The sequence below is a fragment of the Taeniopygia guttata genome, chromosome 1 (assembly GCF_048771995.1).
Source record: "Taeniopygia guttata chromosome 1, bTaeGut7.mat, whole genome shotgun sequence".
Classification (NCBI taxonomy): domain Eukaryota; kingdom Metazoa; phylum Chordata; class Aves; order Passeriformes; family Estrildidae; genus Taeniopygia; species Taeniopygia guttata.
In genome coordinates this window covers 106694466-106713626 of record NC_133024.1, presented here as the reverse complement: position 1 = coordinate 106713626, position 19161 = coordinate 106694466, and the positions used below count along the sequence as shown (strand labels likewise).

The following is a 19161-nucleotide window of genomic DNA, read 5'->3' as shown; positions in this document are numbered from 1 at the left end:
TTTATTTGTCCCAGAGAAGATGCAATTAGAAGTATCCTGCTAATTTGCCTTTAATTGCACCCAAAATCTAATTGTTATGTCAGGGTGTTATGTTCTTGCCTTTGTCCTTTCCCTTTGTAGGGTACACTGTTTTTCATATCACCTGCAATTCACTGAGAAAAGTATCTGTGTCTGGTTTTGCAAACAAACATTTTATATGAATTCTGAAAAGCAGAAATAAGACAAAGCCTGTTGATCTATCATGACCTCAGAATTCCAGAATCACGGTACTGTTTAGGTGGTAAGGAACCTCTTGAGATCATCTTGTCCATCCAAACCCTCTATGGCTCAAGCAGGGTCATCTCCATCAGGTTGTCCAGGACCATGTCCAATCAAATTTTTAATATCTCCACAGATGGAGGCTTTTGGCTGTTGTATGATGACTGCCAATTCAGAAAACTTTATTTGTATTTACTCATTGAGACTGAATAATTATAATACCGATGTAGCAAAACTAACAGACTGCTACTCTCACAGTTTTTTAAGTAGAATCCATAACAAGGGATTGTGATTGTTTTTTTAATGAAAAGGAATAAAAAATACAAGCTGCCTCATTGGAAGCACTAAAAAAAAAAAGAAAAATATGCAAACAAAAATGGACCCACCCTTAATAAGAGTCAAGATAGAAATGTTGTCTGTTCTTTATTAGACTCTTGGGATTTAGCAATGAAACACTTCTGGTAGAGGTGCTATAAAAGATCTTCGTTTTCACATGTGAACCAGAATTTTATCTCTTCCAGCAGATGAAAAGATATTAGTACCTAGGTCTGACTTTTTCAATGCATTTGGATACTGGTGTGCTGCCAATATGTCACTCTTTGCTATCTGATAGCAGTTCTTTTCTGGATGAGTTCCTTGAGAAAGAATTAGCAATAATTCCCCACCAGCAGCTGCTATGTATGAATATTTTGGAGGTTGCCCTTTCCAGTTTCTGAGGATAATAGCAGAAAACAGACCTAGTTATAGGAGTTGACATTTACATGGCCAGTGCTAATTTTAGCAGAGCTGTCTGTGGGTTTAATCAAAATGCTGCTTTAGTAATTTTAATGGAGAAGTTATCAAAAAAAGAAACAAACAAATAAAAGTACCCCCTCCTAAATGATTCTTCGTGAGACTTCAACAAGATATTCTGAGCTCTGTCTCATTTCTCTTTTTCAATGAAAGGGGACTGAACTGAGTGCTCTTCTTCTGGGCAAAATCAATGGGAGGCACTGAGATGCTATAGAATTAAGAGCAGGGCATTAAGGAGATGCACTTCAACATCTAGAAAATCTACTTACAAATTACCTTACTAATGTGAAAAATACATGGCTTTAGGTTAAAGTTCAATGGGAGGATGACACATTGCAGAATATTTTGTTCCTTGCCATCACAGTTTTATTACCATGGCACTGACTGGTATGCTTGCTCTTAACATTTTTCCTATTCTACTGTAGAGGCAAAAAATGCATTTTTTTCCTCATCTGTATTCTTTCCAAATAATATCCCAGCTATTGTCATCCACTGCTGCTTGAATTTTAGCTCTCATAGTGCTGAGCTTTCTAGGGCTGACACAAAAGTTAAACAGAACTCAACCACAGTGCAGTGTCACAAAGAATTGTAGCCAGGAATTTGAAACACACTAATTTTGATTTATTATCTGATCCAGTTCTGAGTTCTAAGCTCTGTGCCTGAGGAATCTTTTACAGAACCAGTGTTCTCCAGCAGCCTCTGGGGAGGCTAGAGGCAAGGCTTAACAAAAGGTTACCTAAAAATGAAATGAGGGAGGATGCAGAGCTCCACACACTTCTTTGTAAGACAGTTGACTCAAATTGCAGCCCTTGGTTTGAGTCAGATGCCTTCAGTCTTTAAAGGGTCAGTGAGCTTATTCTGCTAAATGTAACTGTTTCCTAATGGGCTGTAGGACAGTGAAAGAGGAGTGAGGTATTACCAAAATCTGGCCCAAAGCTTTTTACGAAATGTGATGTATCTGTGTTCAGAAAAGGGACTTGCTGTGGATTTCTTACACAGAAATTGTGGATATTCATTGCAGTAAAATAACTACATGAAGGCAAGGGATCAGCCATTGCTATTAGTTTTTTGGTATTCCTGGCAGAGTACTTGAGGTCCCCAGGCAAATAGGAGGAGGTAACACTGATTTTTATTAAAGTTGTACACAGAGCTATTATCTGTGTGCTAGCCCACTTTCTCTAAATGGGAATGAAAAAATAAAAGCAAATTATATTTGCCACTATGCCTATTTTATCTGTCTTACTAACTAGCCAAAATCATAATGAAATAAATCTGTATTAGCAGTTAATGATCAGTTAGTTGACAGCTGCAGGCAAGCCTGGTGATATAAAAATTACCATTATTATGAACATCTTCTATTAAGAAGATTTTTTTTTATTAAAATGTGAATACAATCTGTTTCAACAGCAGTATTATAAAATTTGCCTTTTCATGATCTTTAATAACCAATTTTCTGCCAGAATGACCCAGAATGCTATCATATGGATCCTGTATTAAAATCTATTTAAAAAAACTCAAGGGGCTCTGTCCTGTAACAGGCATCATTAAGCTATAGTTCAAAAAATGTAATGTATATAACCAGTTATGAGTTTACACTCTGCTCTATTTGCCATCTGTTAAAAGCTTTGCAAATGAAACTTAAGGATGCACTGTAATGGTGTTACAAAGTGTTTATATTATTTTGGTATCCATGTATGTGTGTATTCACAGCAATCTAATTGCAAATATATCCTGAAGTATACTCTTCTCTTTTAAAGATATTACAGACTTTGTCTTAACTAGACCAGAGTAACCCCAAAGTGGAAAAATCCCAGTGGGGTGGATCACAGTTCAGATGTCTTCAGGAGTATTCCAACTATCGCCTGATATCAGCTTATTTATTTCAGATGCTGGATTAAAAATGAGTTGCTAATTTTAAAAGATTTTCACTTTGACCATGTAGTAGCCAATAATACGTGTATATGTAGTATACCTTTTTAATTTGGGTATAGCTTTGATAGATAATGCCCCAAAGATCTAAAGAAAAATCTTAAATCTTTATCAAAATGAGAAAAACAATATAGTTTGTGTTTTTTTCATTTAGATATTAACATTTTAATGAATTTTTAATTAAGATATTTTAAAGCTCTTTCATGATACAAAACTTTTCAAGTAATTATTTCAAAGGCATATTGCTCTTGCCATGATGAACTTCTACAAATACACAAGAGTTAAGCAATCACAAATGCAAAGCAGCTGGTTAATTTTTCTAATTAGCATATGATAAACCTCTTACACACAGAAATTCAAATATGTTTGGGTAAAAATTTCCTATGGCTTTTCACATTCATAATAAAATGAGGCAGAGGTCTGTATTTGATGTCCTGAGGCCTTTTTAACTGGGAGAAGAAGAAATCTTGCTGAGTTGTATGGTTTTAAATATTCACCACTTTCCTAATTTAAAACTGATCTCCCCATCTTAATTTGTTTAGTTTATTTTAATTTAAGAGTGTTTCTAGCAAAAAGCTTAATATCTATAGACTTTATAATTAAATGCTGGTAGGGAATTAGTGCAGATGAGTCCAGAATCATGTTGTGTGTTTTGGAGACCTGTTTTTCAAACCCTTCTCTCTTCCTGATATGACTTGAACTTTTTTTGTCTTTCTGGCCATTCCTGTGTTCCTGTCTGAAATAATTTTACTTATTCTCTCAACACTTCCACCTTCATCCCCAAACTTCTCTGCATCTACCTTTTTTCTCCATTTCATCCTTCCTAAGACTGCACTACAATTTCCCTACCACCCACTTTTGTACAGCTCTCAGCACTGAGATCTTCACCCTTGAGGAATTTTGGCTGTAGGAAGGCGACCATTTGTAGCACCAGGTAAAGCTTCCCTGCTGACATTTTTTGAGCATGAAGCCACGTGTGCTGATCAAAGAAGCAATCCCCAGGAGGGTGATGCACATCCCAGTCAGATCCAGTCATTGTCAGGGACTGATACCCACAGACCTGCATCAGCTTGTATTCTTTGTAGAAAATGTGAAATATTATACCAAAAACTGATTCAAAGCCTAATGTAGAAGTAGTTACTCATAACTAAGAGGATTTTCTGCAGATAGAATTAAAGCTGAAATCCTAACCCGGAGGTGTCATTTCCTGCAAATTCCAAGAATTCTTTTCAAACAAAGAGCTTTCTAGTTAAAAGATTAATTTACTTGTTCTGCTCTGTGTAATCTTTTGATTATTTCTGAAATAGCTGAGGTAGATGTTCTTACACTTGGCAGATTGGCAAGTCACTGGAAAAAGGATCTTAAAGATTGAAAATGTCAGGCTACCTTAATTACAGACAACATAAGTTTAATTTGTTTCTTTTTAAACAGCAAAATTAATCAGATAAAAATCATATGGAAAAGGTATGGTTTGTATAATAATAATGGAGATTCTTTTAAATATATTATAGTTGTCTTGAATGTGAGCATTTGTTTTTGGATTGATCTTTTTAATGCAGTGTTAGTCGCAGCTGTAACTCACAGCTGAAAATAACATGACTTAGGCTCTACAAAATCATGGGACTGAAATGCATATGTTACAGACAATCTCTGAATATTAAATGTGGGACATTCACTTAATTGTGGTTTTGTTTTGTTGGGTTTTTTTGTTTGTTTTTTTTTTTTTTTTGGTAGCAAAGGCAGGGTAAAATTGAATTTTTTACAGGGACAATAATACAATATGATAAATAGTTACACAGTGATTAAAAATAAAAAGGGAAAGATGTGGATGAAATGATAGAAAATATTTTGAAAACTTTCAAAATACCACAACAATCTGTTTCATCTTGCAGGAATCCGATTAGCTCCCAAAGAAAAACTGGAAATCCCTGTGTTATTCATGCCTGCTGAAATGAAAATTTATAAAACGGTGGTGGTAATTAATGTAATGAGGGAAAAGGGTGAAAACTGGCCTTATGAAGTTACTGCTGAATCAAATACAGATTTAAACAGGTAACTTATTCTAATAGGAAATGAAAAAGTAGTTGAGATGCTCAATGCTGTCACCATTTATCCCATTGACTATTTATGTGTAGCTCCCAAGGGCAGTCCAGTGTTTGATTTTGAGGGCAGTGGGTATCCATCAAAAGCTTTTAATGCACCCATGAAGTATGCAGATTCAGAGTAAGATATCTATCTGTTTTAATACCTATCTATTCTTGCTTTAAATAAAGAAAATGTAAAGAACTGGCTGCTGGTGAAGTTATGGATATTGAGCATATGAAAGCTCTTAGTACCTCTGATTTTTTTCAATATATTTGAGATAATAATGAGTCTCATCCCAATATTTTTATGTAATTCATAAATTGCAGAAATTTTATCTCAGTGTAAACATAACCTGACAAAATGCAGATCAGGCCAAATGTTTTCAGATCTATAATATTTCAATACACTAAGTGGATCTGAGTTATAACTGATGCTATTTATAGCTGATATATTTAGCTGGATTTTATTTCATATTTTTCTCAGCTATGGTTAGCATTACAGCATACAGTAGAATAGAGTCTAACATTTCCAACAACTCTTAAGTCTAAATTACTTTGGAAACAGGATTTTCAGCAGTCTAATTGATATTTGTATTTTTCTAGAAATGTTATTGTAGCAGAGAACGGGGAAACTCAGGGAATACTCTGGATCTATCCCATTAATGGAACATCTGAAGCACCACAGCAGAAATCAGGTAGGTAATGCTTGAAAAAAATTTGAAGAGTATATTTAAGAATATTTAAGAAAGGCAAATAGTCATTTATATTCTCACCTGCTTCATCACAAGAATTTGCAGCAGTACTTGGCTATATCTTAAAAAAAGATAAAATCATGTATTAAAAATAAAATCTTCTCCCATTTCCAAAGCAAGTATAGATCATTACTTTGTTCTTATTGTGGATAAAAGGAATTGGGGGCAGTTGTAAATCTGAAGGCCTGTGCCCTTCCGTGTCCCAATTAATCCTGAGTTTGAGAACTGAAGGTAAGCTGAGCAAAAGACTGACTCAAGGGAAGAATTCTTGCATACCCAGAACACCCTTCTGGAGAGTCTACAGGGTGCAGAATATTGGAGTAAAATTCACTGCTTCTCTCAGCCTTGAATTTCATCTCTTAATCAAAACCAGAATATAAAGCAGTGTGAACAGCAGTAAGCTTTCCCCTTGCTCCTTAGAAGTAAACTTGAATTAAAAGAAGAAAACATTCTTGGCGGTTTCTTGCTTATTTTGGGGGTGGTAAATGCTTATGTATCTGACCATCTGTATTTTTAAGGTGTGTTATAATTCCAGAGCTATGAAACAGGAAGCTGTGAACTGCTTCTTAAATCTATAACCTTGAAGCTACAGCTCAATGTGTAAATGTGGGACCAATTCTGTACCAGCTTGTCCTTTTAGCTTACCTTTTGTTGACTGAATAAGTTTATATAATACCTTTCTACATTAAATGTATTAAGGTATAGGAACAATTTCTGAAAAAAAACCCCATAGAAATAGATATGTGTACTGTCATTAATTGATATTGCTTAAGCACTCTTTACTTGTAGACAAATGCCAATGATGTGGTATTAATTAGAGCTTTCATCTCTTTAATTTGCACTTTAATACCTCAAGGAACGAAACAGAATATTATCATGTAATCAACTGTTGCCCAAAATGATGGCTTTAATGAGTCTTATTAGCATTAGAACTATGTATATTAATGTGGTTGTTTGTTGTGTTATTTAAAGCTGTTGTGTTCAGTGGCACTCTTCAAGATAAATCTCCCTTTTATTGATCTGTTGCTTTCATTGAAATCACAGAATGATTAAGGTTGGAAAAGACCTCTATGATCATTGAGTCCAACCATTAACTCCGTGTAACCACTAAACCATGTCCTTAAGTACCACACATCTCTGTGGCTTCTTGAATATTTTTAGGTGTGATGATTCCCCCAGTTCTCTGGGCACCTTGTTCCATCACCTGGACACCCTTTCTATGAAGAAATTTTTTCCCAATATCCAATCTAAACTTCCCTTGGCACAACTTGAGGCCATTTCCTCTTATCCTGTCACTTGTTACTTGGGAGAAGAGATTGACCCCCACCTGGCTACACCCTCCTTGCAGGTGGTTCTAGAGATGGAGGTGGTCTCTCCTGAACCTTCTTTTCTCCAGGCTAGGCACCCCCGGCTCCCTCAGTCACTCTTCTTAATCTGAAGACCCTTCCCCAGCTCCACTATCCTTCTCTGGGCTCGCTCCAGCCCCTCAGTGTCCCTCCTGAACTGAGGGGCCCAGAACTGGACGCAGCACTCGAGGTGTGGCCTCACCAGTGCCCAGTACAGTGCCAGTCACTGCCCTGGTCCTGCTGCCACACTGGTCCTGATCCAGGCCAGGTTCCACCTGGGCACACCTGAGCTCACGTTCAGCCTATTTATCATCAATATCCCCAAGTCCTTCTCCACTGGGCAGCTTTCCAGCCAGTCTTACCCAATCCTGGGACATTGCCCAGGGTTGTTGTGCCCCAAGTTCAGGACCCAATACTTTCTGTATAAGTTACGAATGAAAATGTTTAGCATTCATCAATTTCTTAAGTGACATCACTTCTGTATATGATCAAAAGCTCACATACTGTCAACCCTTAAGTAATTTCAAATTCCTAAATGCTTTTTTAAAACAGCTAAACTAAATTGTAGCATATTTATAACTATGTTACCCATTATTTTATGTTCAGTAAATATTTCTAATACATAAAAAAGCATTCAAATTTTGAATACATGTAATTTTTTGGCCATCAGTATGTTATATTGGGCTAATATTTTTTTCTCAAGGAAAATCTAGGTCTTTCAACAATATCCCAGAAAACAGACATAGGTGTTTGTAAGTGTGTTTATGGAATTTTCCATTCCTGCTTTGATTCTGAAAGCCTATGGTTTTCAGTTATAATTGGGCATTTAGAAAACTTACGTTGTAAGGTATAAATCCAAAGCAGGTAATAACAAGAAATCTACTTTAAAAAAAAAAAAAAGTTACCAAGAGTATTATCATCTCTCTAAATGCAGACATATATTAGAATTGCCTGGAGGCTACAGGTTTCTGTGTCAAAAACCCAAGTTGCTTTGCTGATATTATTAAGGAGTTCATCTTTGGGTCATTCTAATTTGCATCTTAATAAACTTCTAGAAGTCAGTTGGCTTTCTATCTCATGAGACCAATTAAAATGATCAGTGGTCACAACCCATGTAGTACATGTTAAGTAGATGATACCTTGGCTATCCTATAGAAGTGATTACAAAGGGAGGGTCATCAGGAATATTCTTTTAATTCCTGTAGAGTATAGAGTCAAAGAAGCATACAGGAGTTTTAATTGGAGGGGACCACTGGGGGTCCTCTAATCCAACCACGTGCTCAAGGGCAGCTTGCTTAGGGACTTGTTCAGTCAAATACTAGATATATCTCAATTTTATTCATGAATATACTTAGTCACTTTGGAAAAAGAAAATGTAAAATCAATTTTGGTAGTAAGATGAACTGTAGAATAGAACATGACACAATGTGCACGCAGTAATCTGGAATATTTGGTAAACTAGTGGAGTACAGAGAATGTAGTCTATTTTTAAATATAAGGTCATACATTTAGACAAAAAGATGTGTGTTTAACCTATTTCAGTAACTCTCCCTCATGGAAATTCTAAGAGATCTCTAGAAATTACTTACACACTGTTAAAGAGGGAAAGACCAAGGGAGAAAGGAAATTACCTTAACTTGTATAATTATCTATTTTGCAGAGTAATGGTAGTGGATAAAGTGGCAGAACTAAAAGTTAAAACTAAATAAAATAAATATCAAAATATAAAAAAAGGGGTTTCCTTCTTTTTTTAAATGCTGCATAATGATTAACCACAATGTGGTTCCAAATTATTGATCATTAATTCCTGATGTTAAGTTAAGAGTTAATTTTTGAAGAAATATTGGTTTTAGCTCTGATGAAAATTACTTCTAGACCTTCAAACTGAAAAGTACATGGCCAGCTGTTCTTTTTCATGTTGATTCCCAGAACTCTAGGAAGTTCTAGGTCTTTTCTTTGGGAAAACAGTTTTTCAGTGGTTTTATGTAATTGTCTCATTTTTCTGTGCCAATAAATATGAAAGAACCAGAAAAAATACCTATTGAAATAAGCTTTATAAAAACAAGCTAAAACCTAACAACTTTGTAATGAAAAAGACATATTTTGGAAGCAGTAAATTAAAATCACCTACTGAACTGAAAGAAGTTCTATGATGCTTCAAACAGAAGCTCATGATACAATGCTTTTTATTCTGGCATATTTCTATTAAAGTTGAAGTTTCAGAAACAGTATTTTTAAACTAAGAAAGTAAAGAGTAACTTAATATTCTTTCATTTAATCATAAAGCCTTTTATTTTTTTTGGTTTTGTTTCAGTCTTCTTTTTACTGCAATATTTTAAACTATGCCATAATTCCTATTAGCAGTTGAACCAAGTTGAATGATTAAAAATAAGAAAGAAATTTGCAAGTGCTGTTGGGAACTAGTTGAACAGATTTTTGTTTGCTTATCAGTATTTTCTACTACTTCACCACAACAGAACACTAGAAAGTGAAGGTTGGGAAAAGCTTTTAGTTGTCTTGCTCCTAATTGGAATTCTGTCTTCCTCTAATCACATTTAGCTTATATGTTTAATTTCTTTGTTAAGGTCAAGACGCCAGAGCTTTGCAAATAAGATGTTTTTGCTTTTCTGTAGTTGTGATACGCTGTCAAGCCAGGCAGAGGCTGGAGCAGAGAGTAGAGCTGCTGCTGATTGGTGTCATACCTGCTCCCACTGCTCTGCCTGATGCAGGGAACGCTGCCGTGGTCAGCACGGAAGAGTCGTCCAACACCCCAGAAGTCAGTGATGGTGAGAATAGTTTTGATGTCATACTATTTTAGGAAAATTTCATATAATTACTTTACCAGATGTGCAGCTCTGCCATGACAATGAGTGAGGTTTAGGCAAATTGTCCCATTCCATATTCCTATCATTTTGCAAGTATAGGGTATTTTTTTAACATTTTGTCTGCAGCAGTAGGCACCTATAAACCTGAACCTTCCCTTTTTTTAAATTTGTCCTGGATGTGAGGCTTGCATACAAACAATCTCTCCTTTGAAAGAGAGTCTGCACAAGGTCTTCAGTTAGAAAAAATACATCTGTGTAAGCATTGCCAGGAGACATTTATCTGCTGGTTTATAAGATGCATTCCCATCAGCAGGTCAATATTGGTGCCATAATGGATTGAAGAAGGGGGACTTTTTGAAAAAAGTGATAAAGCTTTGTAAAAGGATAGCTTCTACTTACTGTTAATCTGCTGAGAACACAATGAAAATCAATTTATTCAGATACAGGAGCTGTTCAAAATATGCCTATCCTTGAAACAGAATGGCACAAATAAGTAGCAAGAAAAGAATGCTTGTTACTGCTGTATCACCAATATTTCTGTTATCAGTAATAGTCACTACAACAGATTTGAAAATTGTGCATCTTGGAAACTTAACATTCCATTTTGGGTTCCAAGTCATCATCCTTTATACAGAAAATGTTATTTAAAAATTATGACACATAACATGAGACAGATTAATGTGTGTTTAACTTAGCTGTAGATGAGGGAAGGGATTTAACCTGTACTCTGACTTTGTTCAAAGTGGTAAAAGATGAGTTTACAGATGTTGCTATAATTGCAGTCTATCAGATAGTCAGTTGTAAGGGCAGGCAAGCTTGGCTTTTGTGTCCCATTTCTGCCATTTACAGTCTGTTCCAACAGAGACTGTGTAGGAATACCATATTACAGAAAATATCCTGCCAAATAGCAGAGAAAGTGAATAGCTGTAAAAGGTAAATCAAGATGCATTACATCCTTCCTTGAAGGACAATTTGCATGCAAACATGCATATGCTCTGCACACTGATCAATGTAATCTCATATCAAGAATTACTGTCCAGATCTTTAAACAGATTTTATTTCTGAAAGCTTTTAAAATAGGAGGAGATCTGAAGTTGAGCTATTAAAGAGAGCTTACAGAGCATATGCTTACTGATTGGTTATTATACATAATTAATTTTTTAAATTTTATATTTACTCATATTGCAATGTCAAAGATAACTTATTTCCTGGGCATATTATCATTTTACACAACCATATTACAAAGTGGTAGTGGTAAATCTAGTAAAGCAAAAAGATATGAAGCTGTCAGTGTATATTCTTTCATTCTTTCCTCTTTAGAGAGCTGTAAATACTATTATAAAAACTTGTTCAGCCTTTTGGGGACAGCTGTCCATCAAGATACAAAGGCAATTTTTTTTATCATAGAGTAACAGATTTAGCTCATTATTGTCTGGTAACATACGAGTGAGCTGCCTTAAACACAGCTGGGCTTTTTCCCTCCAAAATGGTGGTGTGTGAATTGACAAGAAAAACATGCAGTGAGCAAGCTGAGGCAGCATTTTGAAAGTCTTGCAGATTCATGATGTCTTGTTCTTGTTTTATTCATAGGAATAATTTATTAACACTGGCTTCTGCACATGGTACAAGACATTGATTTGGGGCATTGCATCTTTTTAAGTAAGAAGTCTGGTAATGAAATGCTTTGCACCATAGGTAGTAAAATCATTTTTAACACTGTGCTTTTCATCGTTTTCAATGACATTTTAATACCATTATTGATAGATGAATTTGAGGCCTGTTAGGAAGCAAATTAAAGGGTACTATCTGAGCTTTCTGCAGTCTACCAGTAATAACATAAATAAAAGCCTAAACCTTTAAGATAACAGTCTGGCACACTGTGCTTCATTTTTTCTCTCTTCTGAAAGAGTGATTCATCAGAGTGCCTGTGTGATATGTAGTAAGCAGTTTTTACACCCAAGGATAAATGATGATAATTACTGGCAGGTCAGATTTAAACAGCTAATACTTTGCTTCAGTATTTAAATTATTTGGACAAGTATAAATTCTTTTAAAGTGAAAAATCTTCAAACACATCTTTTACATAAAAATTCAATTTAATCCAATACAGAGGAGTGCACTTGATGCAGAAAGCTACTACAATTTCTTAGGAAAGAGAGTGCAATCTAAATATTGTCTAGCTCCAACAACATAGTTTCTTGTACAGAAGTCAGCAAAGTTTCAGGGATCAAGTATAAAAACATATCCAAACACACATTAAAAAGCTGTTTTCCATCCCCAGCAGGATTTTGTGTTAGCCAGTGGTATGGATTACACTACATTCCCATTTAATGTGATGGATCTGGATCAGGAGGTTCACCTTTAAGATAAAAGGTCAATAAAATTGGTTAGGACCAATGAAATCTTTGGAGACAAAGTATCTTTATGGACTTGATCACTCATGCAGAGATGTTAATGTGATTGCTGATAAAGTGTAGCAGGTTAATATTGAAAGCAGTATGAAGAGGATAATAATGATGAAGATGGCCCTATATCCTACTTAAGCCATTTTTGTATTGTCAGAGTAACTGTGGCATTATTTTTGAAATTATCCTTGAGGATAGCTATATAAATTAGTTTTTCTTCCAATGCAAGAAATAAAAGAAAGGATAACCAAGTGTTTGTTTTGGATTAAGAGCTGATGAAAGCAGTGATCAATGGCAAAATGAAATTGTTGACAAGGGGGTGAACCAATAATTGAGCCACTTTGTTATGAATTATTGCTTTGTTGTTAGGAGTGAGAACTCCTGATGGAAAATGGAGAACTAGTAGAAGTCAAAGTATAAAGCATCAGAGGAGAACTGAAAGTCTTAGATGGATTATTTTGTCATCTACATAATTTTTGTTTACATCTGCCTGTTTGTTTCTTTATTTATGAGTGAAGCATAGAAGAGATTTGATGTATTGTTTATTTCACTATTGAATTGAAATAATGCCAGGCATTTTAATGAAGAAGGTCAAATAGTTCTTGTTGATATACAAGGATATCACTAGGTGCATTAAAGAAGAGAAAAAAATACAGCACAATTTTTATCTCATAAGTAAACTCTCTTACCACCATTTCTTAATATAACTAGAACAATAACAACAAATTCTGATAAAAAAAGAACTTGTGAATTGTGAGCAGAGAGTTGGGGACTGCTTTTATATCTGTTTAGTTGTCACTTATTTCTGTTTCCTTGCCATTTTATAAAATGTTAAAACCTGTAAGCCTTAGGAATGAGAATCATCATTATGGTAATCAAAATTACTTTCTGATACTTATGCAAAATCATGCTCACTCTAAACATTCAACACTTAAAGGGAACCAGATCTATTATAAGCTAATCTGAAGCTATTTTTTCAGCTTCATAAAATTGCAAAAACGATAAATAATACAAAACCAGAAATAAGGAAATTCTTCCAGGTGCTACTCTTCAGTATGATGTAAATCCAGGAAACATAGGAAGTCCAAAAAACTGATTGACTAACCCAAATATCTGAAACAAGAACACACAAATAGATATCCCTTAAAAATATTTGAGCTAGTAGATAAAAAAAATCTAAGCAATATAATTAGGTGGAGGAGTGTATTAATTGCTTTAATTGCTCTGTGTTTGTGATTGCTGTTTCTCCCCTTTCTTGGTCGCAGAATTTCCTGTAATTTCTTTGGCTGGGTGATAAGGAAATATTACTTCCAATAGAAACAGAACCACTACACCCTTGTTTTGTAAAGATACTTTGGGGAAGCTTGTATAAATCTGAGCCGTGGTCAATGTAGTTCTATAGGACCGTAACTGTTCTTCTGGAACGTCATAATACCTAACAATGATCTGTCTGCATTAATTTCCATTTTTTTTCTGAATTATTTTCTCATTATTTATGGGACACAAACAAAGCATTGCTGATCAAACCCCTTAAGATGCAAAGTTCTTCGGTTTTTCTGGGACAGTGGCCTTATGTCTCTCTGCTGTGTTTGAATGCTTTTTGTCATAGAGAAGCAGAGGATTTATGCACCTAAATTTGCCTCAGAAAATTTATCAGACAGTCGCTGTAGTAAAAAACCACATACATGCAGACAAGCCTATCCCAAATGCTCTTCCATTTCCAGGTTATTGCATCCTCTTGTCATTTTTGGTATAAAATTCTTTATCCTTGTCTTCTCTCTCTGAAGTTACATTGTTCAAGTTTTGTTGTTCCTACAGAAAATGAAGTTATTATCTCTAGATCTCTTTCATCTCTCCCACACTACACATTTCCAAGATAACATGATACAGAAATTCCCCAACAAACATCCCCCATTGTTTTGTAGAATGTATAAAACTTTATGTTTTATAAATTACTGCATCAGACCTGTTGTTTTGACAGTTTAAGAACAATTTGATCTGAAGCTTCAGAGACACAGGAAGATATTAAAACTATAAGACAAGTAAATAGAAGTTACACAGAATCACCACAGGACTTGGAATAAAATGATAACCTTGAACCATCACTCTTCAAGCCAGCTGAGGAAGACAAGAGTGAAACCTCAGAAATTTACTACACAAAACTTTTATTAATTCTGAAACTTGATTTGTCCAAAAAATAACACAAGTGGGTACCTCCCATGAGATGAAATCTCTCATAGTAGAGGAATTTACACTACCCTGTGTGATAAATGTTCTATCTTAGGTGTAACTGAATGCAATCTGTTGGGTAAGGAAAAGGAAGCAGATGAATGTGACCCTAGTGATCAGGTGCTGTGCTCTGCTCTCTGTGGCTCAGTTTTGTATATTAAAAAAGCCAGAAGATAAAAAGTGCATGCTTTTGTAATAGGCCATAGTATAGTGTAAAACTGTCAAGAGCTATTGAAAAAATGGTGATGTGGATTTTCAATTTAACCTCAGTTGTGTGCCAGTTCAAATAGAATGATCAGGTTAAAAGTCAACTTGAGTTGTTACTGATTTCTGTGGGCAACATTGAAAGGGAGACAAATTACTCTGGATGCCATGGAAAAAAAAAATTGTCTGTGTGAATTAAGACTAAATCATGAGATATGTTCCTAAAGAAGCTGCTTTGATGTTTCTATGCCAATTTACAAATGTGATCTTTATCTGCCAAAGTTTCTGCTAAATGAAGACATGGCTAAATGAAAAAGGGAACTTGTTAAAAAAGGATTATAATGGTTATGAAGAAATGTATTTTAATTGTTTCCTTCATAGCGTGAATTTATAGGATAGCATGCAAATCTGAGTAGAATGCCAGATCAAAGGCAAATAATGTGAGATTCTTTGGGCTGAAGAGAATCCTTTTGATTTTTCTGATGTTTTTGTTTCTACTCTATTATGCAAGTAATATGAGAATAAAGAAAGTGTTGAAAGGGGTGTGTGGAGGCAGAGTAAAAAGAGAATTAGTGAAAAAGGGATTCAGGGAGAGAGAATTTATGGAAACAAGCTGCAAGGAACAACACTGGATGCACACCATGTGTTTCATATACATAAAATGGATTCACAAGCTTCTCTTTCATTCACTAACCTGTGCAGTGTTTTGAGAAAATACATTCTCAAAAAAAAAAAAAAAAAGTGGGCGCAATGCTTTTTTCTTTTTGCTGCTTCTATACAGTAGAAATTTGGTTTAGATGTAGATACCTTTTTCAAATAAGTGTTTTGAAAGAGAAAAAATAGGAAACAGAAAAATTGAATGTAAGAGAAAATTTAAGAAAGAAGCATTCCAATTAGTTGCTAAGGAAATAGGCAGTGGGATGCAGGGTAAAAGATGTGGATAAGCGTGGAATTATGTAGAGCCTTGAAGATATGGATGAAAGTTTTTAGCTGGATATGGAAAGAGAAAAACTTGCAGAGAAGAGATACAATGATATATATGCAGAACTATATTGAGAATTTCCTTGAATTCCTATGAGGATCAATGATTTCATTATCAACAAAAGGAGATCAGCTTTTATATTCATTAATTTCTATGAGTTTAATTTAGTGTCTGGGATTTAGTAAAGTTATGTTATCTTTGCTTATATTTCTGTGCTCCGTATACAGCTCTTTTGTACCTGTATGAAGAAACCTGGTGAAGGCATATTTAACTAAAGCCAGGTCTTTGGGGGCGGGGGGGGGGGGGGTTGTGCAATTTACTTATTCTGCTGCTATTGTCCCATGTTTGTGACATTTTACAGTGAGAAACAGATACATAATTTTCAGCTGAGATCTCATGTCTTACTACCCACAAGATGTCTACTTAGGTGTTAGGATGTTCATGACCACTAAACTTCTTTTTACTTTTTTCCTTTATTACTCTCACAATTCACTCTTTGCTGTTTATATTACTGTTTTCAAGTACATATTCAAATAATTATTTAATCTGCTGTACAATAATGTGTTCTGTCTCCTCTACTTTTGCTGGAGAGGCAGAACTACATATATAATGTTCATTCCTCACTGCTTGCTGAGTTCCAGCAGTATCTGTGTGACAACTCTTGGAAGACAATGGAGAAGCATCAGATTAGATGCCAGATACTTGGTAGAAATGAGTAGTTAGAATTTGGTTTTTTAGTTTCTGTGTTAGCAGTTTGGGGACTATGAGTTCAAAAGGGGAAGAAATCTTTGTCGGGTGTCAGGGCCAACGTGGACACAGTCTTGGAAAATGATCAGAACCAGCAGAAAAAAAATCAGTGTGAGTGCAGCGTGTTACATTCAGTACCAAGTGAAAATAATTAATCTGGTTTATGCAAAGCATGAAGCTGCAAATTTATGAATGCCTGGGCTTTAATTGCATGTTTATATTTGGTGATGGTGCTTCCATCCTTTCTGAAATAACTACAAATAAGAGCAGCTAAGTGAATTCACTTGCATCTCTGCTTTACTGCATCCATCCAAGGAAAAGCCTCTGCAATGAGAACAAGCACTTTTGCAGTCTGAGCATGTTTCCATCACAGTTTTAATTTCCATCTGTCTCGCTGGAAATGGGAGACAGTGTGAAAGCAAAGGGGGTCCCTTAGGGAGGTGCTGCCCTTTGCCAGGTTTATGTTGCCAAGTGTGCCGCGGGTTGAGCGCTGTTTGTTGGAGAGCTCAGAGCCAAATCTCCCCCGGGTGTCCACAGGGCACTGCAGCCTCCCAGGCCAGTGGCCATGGGAATTTTATCATCAGGAAATGCAGTGTATAATGAGCTGGTCCTCAGTGAAATCAAACACTCACTCTTCAGATGCAGGAGGGAGGCACAAATGCTTCTCTTCTGCCACCGTGAAACTCTGAGGTCACAAATATCTAGTAGGCCTTTCACTGCCTTCTGTAGGCAATTGGCCCATCTACAAATGTCTTTGTTATTAATTATTTTGAACCTTGAATTCAGGTTCTTTTCCACTAAAATATGATTAACATTTCTAAGATTCATATTTTGTGAATCTGTTGGAATAGTTCTTTAAAGTTTAGATACATTAATTTTAGATGCATGCATCTGTTAATTACTTTTACAGTAAATCTAGCAGTCACAAAAATTCACATTTCCCCAGTTTGTATGCCCAGAGTGTAAAATCCTTGGAGTCTTCATTCTGTCTTATGAGTCATAAAATAATTTTTTTAAAGTGCTCTATGTCCTTTTATCTTCTTAGAGGCTATTTAAACAAACCCCAACACTTTTATTCCAGTGTCCTTACTAGCATTTGCAAATAAATGGCAGCCAAGTAATAGTACTGTATTGTTGAAAAGCCTGGTTAGTTTTAAACATAGATGCCTTCAGTAACTCCGTATACACAAGTCTTGCTAAAATGTACAATAACTTTTTAGATATCTTTATTTGCACAAATGTAAACAAACACTTGAAGACTGAGATTAATTGCCTTTCAAAAGAAGAAATGTTTAATGATTCAAAAAAATTGTTATGGAATACTTACCTCAGAATATATTTTCTCTTCTTAAATAGGGCAAAATATCATTCAAAAAATAGGAAGAAGCAATAATTTTTGCAATCAGAATTTCTATTCTGTAGATTTAACTATCTGTATGTAAATAGCATGTTTATATCTTCTCAGTGTTTAGATTGATAAATATCTCTATGTTGAGTCAGATGTAGCTAAAGCTGTCCATGCTGCTCTCTATTTTCAGAACATGAGTGGATTAATTTGATTATACTTTTATATTTGCGTTTGTATTTTACATCTTCCATTAGATAAAACAAGAATTTTACCTGTATTGAAAATGGTGATTCAGAAAACTGAACTGAAATGAAGAGAAAATTGAATGAAAGCATACAAAGAGCCTGGCCTAAAGGGTCAAGGCCTATTTGAGCAGTATGTTATATTGTATTTGACTTTGTTTTAAAGAAAATGTTAGTGCTATCTCCATGTTTTATATCTTGTGCTATTTTAATTTAAACTAAGAATTCTAAGAATCAAGAGAACTTTTAATATTTGAAGAATTTGACAATTTCCTAGCTGTTTCATAATTTTTTTTCTTCTAGGTTCTGCCAGTTTGTTTAGAGAGTCTGTTACAGGATTGCTAGAATCAAAAATTAGCATTACAAAGAGAATTCCCACAGGATGATAATGTAGGAGTCTTCAGGGCAGGTGTGATGAAAAATATAACTGTTTTACATTTTTTAGCAGTGCTAAACTAGATCAGTAGTCTAGATCAAAATGAGCTGAAGGGACCATTATAGCAAAGTTCCAAATATTGGCATTCATAAATTCATAATTTTTTCCTTAATTGTTAGAGGTATAAAGTATTTTAACTAATTACTTAATATAAGCATAGAACAGGTTGCAAACCAGCCTGGAACAGAAAAGAAATATTTAATTGCGTCATTGCTTCTGACTGAAAAGTTATATAGATATATATATTTGTATGTATGTATGTATGTATATGTTAAACCAAACCCAAATATCCTTGGATAGTTAAAGCAGCATGCAGTTCCCAGCATCGTCTTCATAGCACCTGAACTATAAAATAAGCTTTTCCTGTGCAGCATTGTGTGATGTAACTGCTGAAAGAAGCATCTGCTCAACAGCTGCATTTTTTTTTTTACTGTGAAATGCTCCATACTGTGTCATCCTTTCTGTTCCATTGATTGTCAGCACCTGAATCTTCATTTTCTAGCATTTGTCAAGGGTGACTTCTAAAAGCCTTGGGCTATGATGGAATCTGAATGCATGACATAAACATTACAGTTTTCAACA

The 19161-nt window shown here is 35.0% G+C and overlaps 1 protein-coding gene across 2 annotated transcripts in view; it reads left to right on the top strand.

The window, feature by feature from the left end:
- The window catches only part of CFAP47 (cilia and flagella associated protein 47), a 254052-nt gene that overhangs the window by 213840 nt on the left and 21051 nt on the right, over positions 1–19161 (top strand). For both annotated transcript variants that reach the window (XM_030282490.4, XM_072934926.1), the window contains 3 exons: positions 4872–5031; positions 5667–5758; positions 9795–9947. In XM_030282490.4, the coding sequence (XP_030138350.4) occupies positions 4872–5031; positions 5667–5758; positions 9795–9947 (405 nt within the window). The remainder of the gene's footprint in view (positions 1–4871; positions 5032–5666; positions 5759–9794; positions 9948–19161) is intronic.